This window comes from Rhinopithecus roxellana, chromosome 7 (assembly GCF_007565055.1).
Source record: "Rhinopithecus roxellana isolate Shanxi Qingling chromosome 7, ASM756505v1, whole genome shotgun sequence".
NCBI lineage: Eukaryota > Metazoa > Chordata > Mammalia > Primates > Cercopithecidae > Rhinopithecus > Rhinopithecus roxellana.
In genome coordinates this window covers 69,206,077-69,222,815 of record NC_044555.1, presented here as the reverse complement: position 1 = coordinate 69,222,815, position 16,739 = coordinate 69,206,077, and the positions used below count along the sequence as shown (strand labels likewise).

Below are 16,739 nucleotides of genomic sequence, written 5' to 3'. Positions count from 1 at the left end.
TCCACCTGTCCCCACTATCCTCTAGCATGGTGGTCCCATTGTCCTACTTATTCATCTATTTCTAGCCACACAGTCTTCCCGTCTGTTCCTTGCAGCTTCTAAACTTATTTCCAACTCAACATCATTAGATTTGCTCAGTTGCCTGCTTGGGAGTCTTTACTGCTAGACGTTCAAGAGGCTTGCTTTTTCTTAGCTTTTAGAGCTTCATTCCAAGAGACCATCAAGCAATGGATGGAGGAAAGACAGAGGTACACCCACGTGTGAATGGTATTAACCAGAAAAGACACACACCTCCTCCACTCATATTCCATTCGTGAGAACCAGTCCTCACACCCCAGTGAATGCAAGGGAGCCTGAAAATGCATTTGGATGGCTATTTTGTAGCATTAGCACTACATTATGGATGTGGACCCATAAAACTTTGCTGGGCAAAGAACCATCTCTGCTACTGTCTGGAGATGCGCATGCATGTCTTTGTGTGTGCATATCTATGCATGTATGTGTGTGCATGTGTGTACATCTGCATATGTGTAGATTTGCATGTATGTGAAAGAAACCCAAGATTTTAAAGTATTAAAGTTAGTCTTATATAGTGAGCCTTTCTGAAGATTGCAATCCCAGAATCTTTCAGAGAGTTTCTGTTAGACTGTTCCATAGCAGTGTTTCAGCCCACAGCTTATACACAGGTGGTGGAGCTTCTGCAGGTGCTCAGAAGTCACATCAAATGTGATCAGAATTCACATCAGATGTGCTCAGAGGTTACATTAGAGCTGATTCTCATCAAAGTTTGGGTGCCAGGGGACATCTGCTTATAGGTTACAAAGTCACAGTCATTAATCCTGCCAGACATTATCTTATGTGCAGAAAGAGGCAGGGGCTAGGAGCATTGAACTCATCTTTTCTAAAAGCGCAGTGATTCAGGCAAGAGGCATGCGGGCCTGTGCTCCAGCCTACTCATCCTCTTCAGGACATTCATTTAGAGGCTGTGCGCATTCCCTGAACCCTGAAATTGAGCTGGCCAAGGGATTTTGGGAAATGCTGCTGATGTTTGCTGGTTTGTCTCACAGCATGTATGTGTGTGGGTGTGAGTGTGAGTGTGTGTATGTGTGTTGGGGGGAGAAGTGCAAAACAATCCTATTTGCATGTTGAGGTGTTTACTCTGAAAGTCACACAGAAAACCATGGTCAGGTGGGCAAAAGGAAAGATGGCAAAGCCAGTTAGGAGTTTTATAATTCTCCAAGTCATAGATGAAGCAGTATGACTGGCTTCTTCCCAGTGTGAATGGGCAGAAGTAGGCAGAGGACTATCAAGAAAAACTCCTGGTCTTCCAGCTTCCCCAAGCAGAGAGAGTATGCCATCATTTACTGAGATAGAATAGGCACAAGACTCTACATTTAGGTCAGGGAGAGAATATAAGTTTGTTTTGTAGATGTCAGTTCGAGGAGCCTTCATGCTATCTAAAAAGACATATAAAGAGGCAATGGGGTGTGGAACTCAGAGAATGTGTTTGGACTAGAGAAGCACATACGGTAGTCATCACTGGCGGGTGGATGGTAATTGGAACCACACATGTGGGAGAGACCATTGATGCTGAAGCAGACCAGGAAGGAAAGGGGCTTAGGACCAAGTCAAGGAGGACCCAGTCAGCAAAGATTCAGGCAGAGGAGGAGGAGGAAGCAGTGACTGAGACTGAGCTGTGGCCAGAAAGGATGAAGAAAATTCCAGAGGATTTCATATCCAGGAGACTAAGAGGACAATGTGAACTCAAAAGCAACCCCTCTGCGAAGTGTTTACTATAGAGAGAGTTATAAATATAGATATAGTTACCTAGATACATACATATTGATTATATATACATTATATATTATAAATTTATCCATAGAGATTTATAAATACAGATATAGTTACCTATATACATACATATTGATTACATATAAATTATATATTATGAATTTATAAATATATAGTTATAAATATGGATATAGTTCCTAGATACATACATATAGATTATATATACATTATATATTATAAATTTATACATATATAGTTATAAATATATAGTTCTTAGATAGATACATATGATTATATATAAATTATATGTTACAAATTTATATAGAGTTATATAGATATAGTTACCTAGATACATACATATTGATTATATATACATCATATATTATAAATTTATAAATATATAGAAAGTTATAAATATAGACATAGCTACCTAGATACATATTGATTATATATTTATATATAAATATATAAATTATGTATTATACGTTTATAAATTATTTATAATATAGATATGCTGATTATCTATTTATAAATATATGTACATCTATAAATTTATATATTTTATGTAACGATTTAAAAAAGTAAATATGATGTGATACATGCCAAAGATTCTTCCTTTTACCTGAAAATGCTTTCATGGGTTTATATATTTATATCCATATATATTTATATATTATTTATATATATTTAGACATAAACATTGATTATATGTCTATATATCTACATATTAATATATATTTATTGATATATCAATATATGTTTATATATCATGAGAGATATATATCTATATATTATATAAAATATATCTATTATTTATGTATATATTATATAAATATATATCTATTAAGATAGATACATATTTGTATATATTGATAGATATATTTCAAGATTTTTAATATATATTGGCATATATATATCAAGATGAAAAAACAACGAAAAGTAGATATGATGTGATACATGCAAAGATTCATCTTTTTACCTAGAAATGTTTCCCCAGTTTGCAGTTATTTATATAGATTCTCCTAAACTTTCACAGAAGGTACATTATATAATGTCTGTGAGTGAAGTTGTTTACTTTAACTTAGAAATGCTTTTTAAATACCTGTTAGTAAGTATTTTAGGGTATTTTTAAGTAAAAATTATTATTAATGGTTAAGCAGTTATAAAGCACCCGTTAGTTACCACACAGTGTGCTAAAACTGTGGTTTAACATGGAGCCTCAAAGGCAACTCATGTATAGGATTCCTTGGTTATGGGATTACAGCTGGGTGATAAAGACACAAACATAGGCTTTATTCTCTGGCCATGGGTAAGGCGTGCCATTTTTTGGCTCCTTACCCTATTGAGTGTCTATTTGCTTATTTGTTTTAGGAATTCTGAAGTGTAAAAAGGACAAAGCTTATGAAGGTGGTCAGTTGTGTGCAATGTGCTTCAGTCCAAAGAAGTTGTACAAGCATGAGATTCACAAGCTGAAGGACATGACTTGTCTGAAGCCTTCCATAGAGTCTCCTCTGAGACAGAACAGGAGCAGCAGTATTGAGGAGGAGCAAGAACAAGAAGGGGATGGTGACAGCCAGCTCATCATGGAGAAATTCCAACTCTCCCAGTGGAACGTCTCTTTGAACATGACTGACGAGCACGGGAACATGGTGAACTTGGTCTGTGACATCAAGAAACCAATGGGTGTGTACAAAATTCACTTGAACCAAACGGATCCTCCAGATATTGACATAAATGCAACAGTTGCCTTGGACTTTGAGTGTCCGATGACCCGGGAAAACTATGAAAAGCTATGGAAATTGATAGCATACTATAGTGAAGTTCCCGTGAAGCTACACAGAGAGCTCATGCTCAGCAAAGACCCCAGAGTCAGCTACCAGTACAGGCAGGATGCTGATGAGGAAGCTCTTTACTACACAGGCGTGAGAGCCCAGATTCTTGCAGAACCAGAATGGGTCATGCAGCCATCCATAGATATCCAGCTGAACCGACGTCAGAGTACGGCCAAGAAGGTGCTACTTTCCTACTACACCCAGTATTCTCAAACAATATCTACCAAAGATACAAGGCAGGCTCGGGGCAGAAGCTGGGTAATGATTGAGCCTAGTGGAGCTGTGCAAAGAGATCAGACTGTCCTGGAAGGGGGTCCATGCCAGTTGAGCTGCAATGTGAAAGCTTCTGAGAGTCCGTCTATCTTCTGGGTGCTTCCAGATGGCTCCATCCTGAAAGCGCCCATGAATGATCCAGACAGCAAGTTCTCCATTCTCAGCAGTGGCTGGCTAAGGATCAAGTCCATGGAGCCATCTGACTCGGGCTTGTACCAGTGCATTGCTCAAGTGAGGGATGAAATGGACCGCATAGTATATAGGGTACTTGTGCAGTCTCCCTCCACTCAGCCAGCCGAGAAAGACACAGTGACAATTGGCAAGAACCCAGGAGAGCCGGTGACATTGCCTTGCAATGCTTTAGCAATACCCGAAGCCCACCTTAGCTGGATTCTTCCAAACAGAAGGATAATTAATGATTTGACTAACACATCACATGTATACATGCTGCCAAATGGAACTCTTTCCATCCCAAAGGTCCAAGTCAGCGATAGTGGTTACTACAGATGTGTGGCTGTCAACCAGCAAGGGGCAGACCATTTTACCGTGGGAATCACAGTGACCAAGAAAGGGTCTGGCTCGCCATCCAAAAGAGGCCAACGCCCAGGTGCAAAGGCTCTTTCCAGAGTGAGAGAAGACATCGTGGAGGATGAAGGGGGCTCAGGCATGGGAGATGAAGAGAACACTTCAAGGAGACTTCTGCATCCAAAGGACCAAGAGGTGTTCCTCAAAACAAAGGATGATGCCATCAATGGAGACAAGAAAGCCAAGAAAGGGAGAAGAAAGCTGAAACTCTGGAAGCATTCGGAAAAAGAACCAGAGACCAATGTTGCAGAAGGTCGCAGAGTGTTTGAATCTAGACGAAGGATAAACATGGCAAACAAACAGATTAATCCAGAGCGCTGGGCTGACATTTTAGCCAAAGTCCGTGGGAAAAATCTCCCTAAGGGCACAGAAGTACCCCCAGTGATTAAAACCACAAGTCTTCCATCCTTGAGTCTAGAAATCACACCACCTTTGCCTGCTGTTTCTCCCCTGTCAGCATCTCCTGTGCAGACAGCAGCCAGTGCTGAAGAATCCTCAGCAGATGTACCTCTACTTGGTGAAGAAAAGCACGTTTTGAGTACCATTTCCTCAGCCAGCATGGGACTGGAGCACAACCACAATGGAGTTATTCTTGTTGAACCTGAAGCAACAAGCACACCTCTTGAAGAAGTTGTTTATGAGTTTTCCGAGAAGACTGAGGAGATAACTTCCACTGAAGGCGACCTGAAGTGGACTGCAGCCCCTACACTTATATCTGAGCCTTATGAACCATCTCCTGCTCTGCACACCTTAGACACAGTCTATGAAGAGCCCACCCATGAAGAGACAGCAACACAGGGTTGGTCTGCAGCAGATGTTGGATCCTCACCAGAGCCCACATCCAGTGAGTATGAGCCTCCATTGGATGCTGTCTCTTTGGCTGAGTCTGAGCCTATGCAATACTTTGACCCAGATTTGGAGACTAATTCACAAACACATGAGGATAACATGAAAGAATACACCTTTGCACACATTACTCCAATCCCCACCACCTGGGTTAATGACTCTAGTACATCAAAGTCATTTGAGGATTCTACTATAGGTGAACGAGGTGTCCCAGGCAAATCACATTTACAAGGACCGACAGAGAACATGCAGCTTGTGAAAAGTAGTTTAAGCACTCAAGACACCTTACTGATTAAAACAGGTATGAAAGAGAAGTCTCAGACACTACAGGGAGGAGATATGCTAGCGGGAGACCCCACACACTCCAGAAGTTCTGAGAGTGAGGGCCAAGAGAGCAAATCCATCACTTTGCCTGACTCCACACTGGGTATAATGAGCAGTGTGTCTCCAGTTAAGAAGCCTGCAGAAACCACAGTTGGCACCCTGCTAGACAAAGACACCACAACAGCAACAACAACTCCAAGGCAAAAAGTTGCTTCGTCATCCACCATGACCACTCACCCTTCTCGAAGGAGACCCAATGGGAGAAAGAGATTACGCCCCCACAAATTCCGCCACCGACACAAGCAAACCCCACCCACAACTTTTGCCCCATCAGAGACTTTTTCTACTCAACCAACTCAAGCACTTGAAATTAAGATTTCAAATCAAGTGGAGAGTTCTCCGGTTCCTATAGCTTGGGTGGATAACACAGTTAATACCCCCAAACAGTTGGAAATGAAGAAGAATGCAGAACCCATATCCAAGGGAACACCACGGAGAAAACACGGGAAGAGGCCAAACAAACATCAATATACCCCTTCTACAGTGAGCTCAAGAGCGTCTGGATCCAAGCCCAGCCCTTCTCCAGAAAATAAACATAGAAACATTGTTACTCCCAGTTCAGAAACTATACTTTTGCCTACAACTGTTTCTCTGAAAACTGAGGGCCCTTATGATTCCTTCGATTACATGACAACCACCAGAAAAATATATTCATCTTACCATAAAGTCCAAGAGACACTTCCAGTCACATATAAACCCACATCAGATGGAAAAGAAATTAAGGATGATGATGCCACAAATGTCGACAAACATAAAAGTGACACTTTAGTCACTGGTGAGTCAATTACTAATGTCATACCAACTTCTCGCTCCTTGGTCTCCACTACGGGGGAATTTAAGGAAGAATCCTCTCCTGTAGGCTTTCCAGGAACTCCAACCTGGAATCCCTCAAGGACAGCCCAGCCTGGGAGGCTACAGACAGACATACCTGTTACCACTTCTGGGGAAAACCTTACAGACCCTCCCCTTCTTAAAGAGCTCGAGGATGTGGATTTTACTTCTGAGTTTTCATCCTCTGTGACAGTCTCCACACCATTTCAACAGGAAGAAGTTGGTTCTTCCACAACTCTCTCAGGCATAAAAGTGCAGGTGTCTTCAAGTCAGGCAGAAACCACCAGTCTTGATCAAGATCATCATGAAACCACTGTAGCTATTCTCCTTTCTGAAACTAGACCACAGAATCACACCCCTACTGCCGCCCAGATGAAGGAGCTAGCATCCTTGTCCCCACCCACGATTCTCATGTCTTTGGGAGAAACCACCACCACTAAGCCAGCACTTCTCAGTCCAAGAACATCTCAAACATCTAGAGATTCCAAGGAAAATGTTTTCTTGAATTATGTGGGAAATCCAGAAACCGAAGCAGCCCCAGTGAACAATGAAGGGACACAGCATATGTCAGGGCCAAATGAATTATCAACACCCTCTTCCGACCAGGATGCATTTAACTTGTCTATAAAGCTGGAATTGGAGAAGCAAGTATTTGATAATAGGAGTCTACCACATGGCCCAGATGGCCACCACCAGGATGGAAGGGTTCATGCTTCTCATCAACTAGCCAGAGTCCCTGCCAAACCCATCCTACCAACGGGAACAGTGAGGCTGCCTGAAATGTCCACACAAAGTGCTTCCAGATACTTTGTAACTTTCCAGCCACCTCATCACTGGACCAACAAACCAGAAATAACTACATATCCTTCTAGGTCTTTACCAGAGAACAAGCAGTTTACAACTCCAAGATTATCAAGTACAACAACTCCTCTCCCATTGCACATGTCCAAACCCAGCATTCCTAGTAAGTTTGCCGACCGAAGAACTGACCAATTCAGTGGCTACTCCAAAGTGTTGGGAAATAACAACATCCCTGAGGCAAGAAACCCAGTTGGAAAGCCTCCCAGTCCAAGAATTCCTCATTATTCCAATGGAAGATTCCCTTTCTTTACCAACAGGACTCTTTCTTTTCCACAGCTGGGAGTCACCCTGAGACCCCAGATACCCACTTCTCCTGCCCCAGTAATGAGAGAGAGAAAAGTTAATCCAGGTTCCTACAACAGGATACCTTCCCATAGTACCTTCCATCTGGACTTTGGCCCTCCAGCACCTCCGTTGTTGCACACTCCGCGGACCACAGGGTCACCCTCAACTAACTTACAGAATATCCCCCTGGTCTCATCCACCCAGAGTTCTGTCTCCTTTATAACATCTTCTGTCCAGTCCTCAGGAAGCTTCCACCAGAGCAGCTCAAAGTTCTTTGCAGGAGGACCGCCTGCATCCAAATTCTGGTCTCTTGGGGAAAAGCCCCAGATCCTCACCAAGTCCCCACAGACTGTGTCCGTCACTGCCGAGACAGACGCCGTGTTCCCCTGTGAGGCAACAGGAAAACCAAAGCCTTTCGTTACTTGGACAAAGGTTTCCACAGGTAAGATGTTTAAGCATCTACTTTTTTTTTTTTTTGGTCAATTTTTATTTTATTGGCTAGCAATATAATACATTAAAACAGCATGTGTTGAACAACATAAGCACATTAGGAGAAATTTTTATAACACATTTGGGGAATTGTTTTTACTTGAATAAGCGTTTATTGTTATTTTTATAATTTCAGCTTTTGTTTTAGATGCAGGGGGAGCATGTGCAGGTTTGTCGCATGGGTAGATTGCGTGATGCTGAGGTTTGGGGCACAAAAGATCCCATTACCCAGGTAGCTAGCACAGCACCCAATAGGTGGATTTTTCAGCCCTTGCCACCCCTCCCTCTCTCCTCTAGTAGTCCCAAGGGTCTATTTGTCCTATCTTAATGTCCATATGTACCCAATCTACCCTTTAACCAGAGTTTGTGTAGGAGAAAGTTACTGGAGTCTTACTTGAGGATTAATTCACCTTTCTTATGGATTCAAGGGCCTCTCTGGGCAGGGGTGGCTGGCCACTGCAAGCCCGGCACGCCCATGCAGCCAGCTAGCCCGAGGAGTTCAGGAGAACAGCATTAGCATAAATAAACAAGGGAGACGCTGTGTCTCTAGTAATTGAGCTTGTGCCATCTTAGCTAACCTTGGAAGTGGCTGGGACTCACGCCTGCTTCCAGAATTCTCTATTAAACCCACGTTTGCCCTCCTTTGCCTGAAGATGGCCCTGTTTCTGGGACTAGTGTAAAAATGAAAAAGAGAAACAAAACATTCTTTTTCTCTATCCTTTTTTTTTATAGCATACTTATTTCGTATGTGTGTGATGACAACACAAAATCTACTCTCAACAATTTTCAAGTATAAGCTAAATTGTTATTAACTATAGTTGCCATGAGTATAATACCACTTAAGCATATTCCTCCTAACTGAACTTCATACTCTTTAATTAATATCTTCCCTTTACTCCCACCCCCAGCCCCTGGTAACCACCATACCAGTATCTGCATCAGCTTCAGTGAGTTCAACTTTCTTACATTGCACATATAAATGAGATAATGAGTATTTGTCTTTCTGTGCCTGGTTTATTTCACTTAACCTAATGTCCTCCAGGTTCCTTTATGTTGTGGCAAATGGCAGAATTTCCTTTTTTTTTTCTTTTTTGAGATGGAGTCTCACTCTGTCGCCCAGGCTGGAGTGCAGTGGTGCTCCTTTTTTTAAAAAAAAGAAAGAAAGAAAAACAAAAGACAGAATGGTATTTCATTGTGCATATATGCCGCATTCTCTTTATCAATTCATTCATTGATGGACACTTAGCTGAATTCCATATCTTGGCTGTTGTGAATAGCACTGTGGTAAACACGGGAGTGCAGATGTCTTGTCAACACACTGACATCATTTCCTTTGTCTAAATACCCAGTAGTGGGATTGCTAGACTATAGGCAGCTCTATTGTTAGTTTTATGAGGAACTTCCATACTGTTTTCCATAGTGGTTGTACCAAATTACATTCCCACCAACAGTGTACGACGGTGCCCTTTTCTACACATCTTCACCAGTGTCTGTTGTTTTTGGTCTTTTTGATAATAGACATTCCAGCAGGCATGAGATGATATCTCAGTTTTACATTTCTTTAACGGTTAGGACCAAAACAGGCTGGGTGTGGTGGCTCACACTTGTAATCCCAGCATTCTGGGTAGCCAAGACAAGAGAATCACTTGAGGTCAGGAGTTCAACACCAACCTGGGCAACACAGCAAGACCATGTCTCAACAAAAAATAAATAAATAAATAAATTATCCAGGAGTGGTGGCCTGCACCTATAGTCCCAGCTACTTAGAAGGCCGAGTCCAGGAGGTTGAGCCTGCAGTGAGCTATGATTGTACCACTGCACCCTCACCTGGGAGACAGAGCAATACCCTATCTCTAACAAATAAAATAAACATGAAAAAACCTTTTAAAAACACTAAAACATTCTACCTTCTACATTTGCTTTTGCTGTCTGAGTGATAAAGTGGAGAATTAGATTAACTAATACTGCTCATTTGAGCATTATCAAAAGGGCACAGTTTATGCCAAAGCTGACTGTGTTACTTTTCTCCAGGAGCTCTTATGACTCCGAATACCAGGATACAACGGTTTGAGGTTCTCAAGAACGGTACCTTAGTGATACGGCAGGTCCAAGTGCAAGATCGAGGCCAGTATATGTGCACCGCCAGCAACCTGCACGGCCTGGACCGGATGGTGGTGTTGCTCTCGGTCACCGTGCAGCAACCTCAAATCCTAGCCTCCCACTACCAGGACGTCACCGTCTACCTGGGAGACACCATTGCAATGGAGTGTCTGGCCAAAGGGACCCCAGCCCCCCAAATTTCCTGGATCTTCCCCGACAGGAGGGTGTGGCAAACTGTGTCCCCCGTGGAGGGCCGCATCACCCTGCATGAAAACCGAACCCTTTCCATCAAGGAGGCGTCCTTCTCAGACAGAGGCGTCTATAAGTGCGTGGCCAGCAATGCAGCCGGGGCGGACAGCCTGGCCATCCGCCTGCACGTGGCGGCACTGCCCCCGGTTATCCACCAGGAGAAGCTGGAGAACATCTCGCTGCCCCCTGGGCTCAGCATTCACATTCACTGCACTGCCAAGGCCGCGCCCCTGCCCAGCGTGCGCTGGGTGCTCGGGGACGGTACCCAGATCCGCCCCTCGCAGTTCCTCCACGGGAACTTGTTCGTTTTCCCCAACGGGACGCTCTACATCCGCAACCTCGCGCCCAAGGACAGCGGGCGCTATGAGTGCGTGGCCGCCAACCTGGTGGGCTCTGCGCGCAGGACGGTGCAGCTGAACGTGCAGCGTGCAGCAGCCAACGCGCGCATCACGGGCACCTCCCCGCGGAGGACGGACGTCAGGTACGGAGGGACCCTCAAGCTGGACTGCAGCGCCTCGGGGGACCCCTGGCCGCGCATCCTTTGGAGGCTGCCCTCCAAGAGGATGATCGACGTGCTCTTCAGGTAGGCGGCTTTGCGTGGCTTCCTGTAAATCGCTGGGCTGGTGGCCCCAACTAATGTGAGTCCATTTTCAGGATGAATATGCACACACATTGCTCCCTGCGTCCGATAAAATTAAATGAAATCAATTAGCAAGGCACGGTGGCTCACGCCTGTAATCACAGCACTTTGGGAGGCCGAGGTGGGCGGATCACTTGAGGTCAGGAGTTCGAGACCAGCCCGGCCAACATGGTGAAACACTGTCTCTAATAAACATATAAAAATTTGCCGGGCATGGTGGCAAGCGTCGGTAGTCCCAGCTACTCGGGAGGCTGAGGCAGGAGAATTGCTTGAACCCGGGAGGTGGAGGTTGCAGTAAACCAAGATCACACCACTTCACTCCACCCTGTACGACAGAGTGACAGTCCATCTCAACTAATAATAATAATAAATTCATTAGAGACAGGGTGTCACTCTGTTGCCCAGGCTGGAGTGCAGTGGTGTGATCATAGCTCACTGCAGCCTCAGACTTCTGGGTTCAAGCGATCGTCCAGCCTCAGCCTCCTGAGTAGCTGAGACTACTGGTGTGCACCACAAGGCACGGCTTCTTCTTCTTATTATTATTTACTTTTTGTAGAGATGGGATCTGCTATGTTCCCAAGGGTGATCTCGAACACTTCACCTCAAGCAATCCTCCCACCCTGACCTCCCAAAGTGCTGGGATGGCAGGCCTGAGCCCCTGTTCCTGGCCCGGTGTGTGATTTTTATGCAATGAAATGTTGTCCCTCTAAACTCGGATCCAGAACAAATACCTAACTTCTTAACAAATACTTAACTTCCTCCTCTCTTGCCCAATGGTTTTTACAGCCTGGAGAAGGTTGTGGAAAGTGATTGACTGCAAATAAGAACTCCCTGTTGAATCTGATGTTAGGTTGGCCTGACCATGGGTTCAAGGACATGAAACGTAGTTGAAGACGTCAATCCTATTCCTGCAAGTGTGTGTGGATCAAGCCATTGGGCATTTTGCAATAGTAGCCATCTGGGCTGATGCATCACAGAACCACCTATTTTTGTGTTATTCCAGTGACCTAATGCCACAGTAGAGCATTTGAGAAACTGACATCTACTCCTTTCTCTTTTTTTCTGTAGTTTTGATAGCAGAATCAAGGTGTTTGCCAATGGGACCCTGGTGGTAAAATCAGTGACGGACAAAGACGCAGGAGATTACCTGTGCGTAGCTCGAAATAAGGTTGGTGACGACTATGTGGTGCTCAAGGTGAATGTGGTGATGAAACCAGCCAAGATTGAGCACAAGGAGGAGAACGACCACAAAGTCTTCTATGGGGGTGACCTGAAAGTGGACTGTGTGGCCACCGGGCTTCCCAATCCTGAGATCTCCTGGAGCCTCCCGGATGGGAGTCTGGTGAACTCCTTCATGCAGTCAGATGACAGCGGTGGACGCACCAAGCGCTATGTCGTCTTCAACAATGGGACGCTCTACTTTAACGAAGTGGGGATGAGGGAGGAAGGAGACTACACCTGCTTTGCCGAAAATCAGGTAGGGAAGGACGAGATGAGAGTCAGAGTCAAGGTGGTGACAGCGCCCGCCACCATCTGGAACAAGACTTACTTGGCAGTTCAGGTGCCCTATGGAGACGTGGCCACTGTAGCCTGTGAGGCCAAAGGAGAACCCACGCCCAAGGTGACTTGGTTGTCCCCAACCAACCGGGTGATCCCTACCTCCTCTGAGAAGTATCAGATATACCAAGATGGCACTCTCCTTATTCAGAAAGCCCAGCGCTCTGACAGCGGCAACTACACCTGCCTGGTCAGGAACAGCGCCGGAGAGGATAGGAAGACGGTGTGGATTCACGTCAATGTCCAGCCACCCAAGATCAATGGTAGCCCCAACCCCATCACCACTGTGCGGGAGATCGCAGCCGGGGGCAGTCGGAAACTGATTGACTGCAGAGCGGAAGGCATCCCCACCCCCAGGGTGTTATGGGCTTTTCCCGAGGGTGTGGTTCTGCCAGCTCCGTACTATGGAAACCGGGTCACTGTCCATGGCAACGGTTCCCTAGACATCAGGAGTCTGAGGAAGAGCGACTCCGTCCAGCTAGTATGCATGGCGCGCAACGAGGGAGGGGAGGCCAGGTTGATCGTGCAGCTCACTGTCCTGGAGCCCATGGAGAAACCCATCTTCCACGACCCGATCAGCGAGAAGATCACGGCCATGGCGGGCCACACCATCAGCCTCAACTGCTCTGCCGCGGGGAGCCCGACACCCAGCCTGGTGTGGGTCCTTCCCAATGGCACCGATCTGCAGAGTGGACAGCAGCTGCAGCGCTTCTACCACAAGGCTGATGGCATGCTCCACATCAGCGGTCTCTCCTCGGTGGATGCCGGGGCCTACCGCTGCGTGGCCCGCAACGCCGCTGGCCACACGGAGAGGCTGGTCTCCCTGAAGGTGGGGCTGAAACCAGAAGCAAACAAGCAGTATCATAACCTGGTCAGCATCATCAACGGTGAGACCCTGAAGCTCCCCTGCACCCCTCCCGGGGCCGGGCAGGGACGTTTCTCCTGGACGCTTCCCAACGGCATGCGTCTGGAGGGCCCCCAAGCCCTGGGACGCATTTCCCTTCTGGACAATGGCACCCTAGCGGTTCGTGAGGCCTCCGTGTTTGACAGGGGTACCTATGTATGCAGGATGGAGACGGAGGACGGCCCTTCGGTCACCAGCATCCCCGTGATTGTGATCGCCTATCCTCCCCGGATCACCAGCGAGCCCACCCCTGTCATCTACACCCGGCCCGGGAACACCGTGAAACTGAACTGCATGGCTATGGGGATTCCCAAAGCTGACATCACGTGGGAGTTGCCGGATAAGTCGCATCTGAAGGCAGGGGTTCAGGCTCGTCTGTATGGAAACAGATTTCTTCACCCCCAGGGATCATTGACCATCCAGCATGCCACACAGAGAGACGCCGGCTTCTACAAGTGCATGGCAAAAAACATTCTCGGCAGTGACTCCAAAACAACTTACATCCATGTCTTCTGAAATGTGGATTCCAGCATGATTGCTTAGGAACTGACAGCAAAGCGCGGTTTGTATGGGAAGTCAGGCTGGGGAATCGGAGCTCTTAAATAATGTGTCATAGTGCATGGTGGCTCCCCATGGGTTTCAAGTTGAGGTTGAACTTGATCTACGACCGTTGGGAAAAGGAAGCAATACAGACACGAGAAGGAGGGCTCAGCCTCGCTGGGAACTTTCTTTTGTGTTTACATCATTCCAGAGGCTTCATTCGGGGTATCTGTGCTCTGACTGCAATTTTTCTTTTTTTTGCAAATGCCACTCAACTGCCTTCATAAGCGTCCATAGGATATCTGAAGAACATTCACCAAAAATAAACCATAGACACGAATAACCCCCCACTACCCTATTAAAGACGCATCACCTAGTTAACCTGCTGCAGTTTTTACATGATAGACTTTGCTCCAGATTGACAAGTCATCTTTCAGTTATTTCCTCTGTCACTTCAAAACTCCAGCTTGCCCGATAAGGATTTAGAACCAGAGTGATTGATATATATATATATATATTTTTAATTCAAAGTTACATACATACAGCTACCATTTTATATGAAAAAAACTTATTTCTTCCTGGAACTCACCTTTTATATAATGTTTTATATATATATATTTTTTTTTCCTCTCAAATCAGACGATGAGACTAGAAGGAGAAATACTTTCTGTCTCATTAAAATTAATAAATTATTGGTCTTTACAAGACTTGGATACATTACAGCAGACATGGAAATATAATTTTAAAAAATTCCTCTCCAACTTCCTTCAAATTCAGTAACCACTGTTATATTACCTTCTCCAGGAACCCTGCAGTGGGGAAGGCTGCAATATTAGATTTCCTTATATGCAAAATTTTTGTTGAAAGCTGTGCTCAGAAGAGGTGAGAGGAAAGGAAGGAGAAAACTGCATCATTGCTTTACAGAATTGAATCTAGAGTCTTCTCCTAAAAGTCCAGAAACTTCTCTGCAGTATCTGTGCTGTCCGTCCAGTCTAAGGTGGCTGCTTCTTCCCCAGCCATGAGTCAGTCTGTGCCCATGAATAATACAAGACTTGTTATTTCCGTGACTGGTGTACTGTATTTTTAAGGTCAATATACTGTACATTTGATAATAAAATAATATTCTCCCAAAAACCAGGCAGTGATGACAATGCTATTTTCAAGGACAAAAGAGAGTCACGTGAATTTGGGTTTCCATCAAAGTGGTTGAAAAAACTGCTTTCATTCACCTTCTCTCAATGATTATCTTCTCTACACATTTTTAACAGGCAAGGAAACTGAGTCAAAGGCAATGCTTCTGATGACAGATTTGGCAGGCAGGAAGGCAGAGTTTGAGTGTCACTTGCATGTAGTGACAATTTCAGTATGCAGCAAGACAGTGTGGGGACTGAGAAGCAGTGTTCTAGGAAATCCTTCAGGATTTTTCTTTTTTATTTTTTGTCAAAGAGACATCTGGAAATACATGTACTGGTGTTCCACAAATATGCAAAACTGTCCTTCTTTTGCTTCCCCTCAGAGGAAGGAAAAAGGCAAACAAGATAAACATTTGGGAAAAATATGACTGTCAGCATTTCAAGAAATGCACTGTCGCCAATTGTTAAAGAATGTCGGTCATGGAAACTAAAGAATGTAGTTTTTTTTTAAAACTCTGTGGGAGGCATAGAGCCTGTCTCTCATTCATCAATCCACTTATCTGCTTAAATATATCTACACAGCCCTTACTGTGTGCTGGATATCAAGAGAGAGGCCTGAGGAGGCAGAGAGGTGGAGGAGGAGGTGGTGCTTGGAGTGTTTATCCTCAATAGACAGGCTCTTCAGATGATGCAGGGTCTCTCAAAATGCACATGAATGACATTTGGGGCTGGATGATTCTCTGGGCTGGGGTGTCCTTTGTAGGGTGTTGAGCAGCATCCCTGGGCTCTACCCACCAGATACTAGTACCCCTCCACCCCCCAAAATTGTGATGACCAAAAATGTCTCTGGACATTGCCAAATGCCCCTTTAGGGGGTACAAACTTCCTCCTAGCTGAGAGCCACTGAGATAAAGAATAGATTAGATTGGTAGATAGATAACTGACAGAAGATTGATATAGATAGATAAGTGATAGATAGATGGTAGATAGATGACAGATAGATGATAGGTTGATAATAGATATGGATAGGAGACATAAATAATGATTGATACAGATAGATGATTTACAGATATAAATAGATAATAGTTATAGAAAGGAGTAAGATAGGTCGATAGATAATAGATGGATGGATGATTGATAGATAGATAAATGGTGGATGGTTGGATGGATGATAGATACACAGATAGATAAATGATGAATGGTTGGGTGAATGTTAGATAGATAGGTATATAGATAAATAGATGATGGATGTTTGGATGAATTATAGATAGATGATAGATAATAAATCATTGAATGGATGATCAATAGATGGATAGATACATACATAGACTGATGAGAGATGGTTGGGTGGATTAGATAGGTAGTTGGGTAGATGATAGATGGGTAGATAGAAAAATAGACGATGGATGATTGGATGGATGATGGATGGATGGATAATA

The 16,739-nt window shown here is 44.6% G+C and overlaps 1 protein-coding gene across 1 annotated transcript in view; it reads left to right on the top strand.

Annotated features, from left to right (window-relative positions):
* MXRA5 (matrix remodeling associated 5) overlaps positions 1-15,301 on the top strand; it is a 34,393-nt gene extending 19,092 nt beyond the window's left edge. The window contains exons 5-7 of the mRNA XM_010383487.2: positions 3,163-8,130; positions 10,209-11,109; positions 12,235-15,301. Coding sequence (XP_010381789.2) covers positions 3,163-8,130; positions 10,209-11,109; positions 12,235-14,143 — 7,778 coding nt within the window. The 3' untranslated portion in view covers positions 14,144-15,301. The remainder of the gene's footprint in view (positions 1-3,162; positions 8,131-10,208; positions 11,110-12,234) is intronic.
* The last annotated feature ends 1,438 nt before the right edge of the window (positions 15,302-16,739 follow it).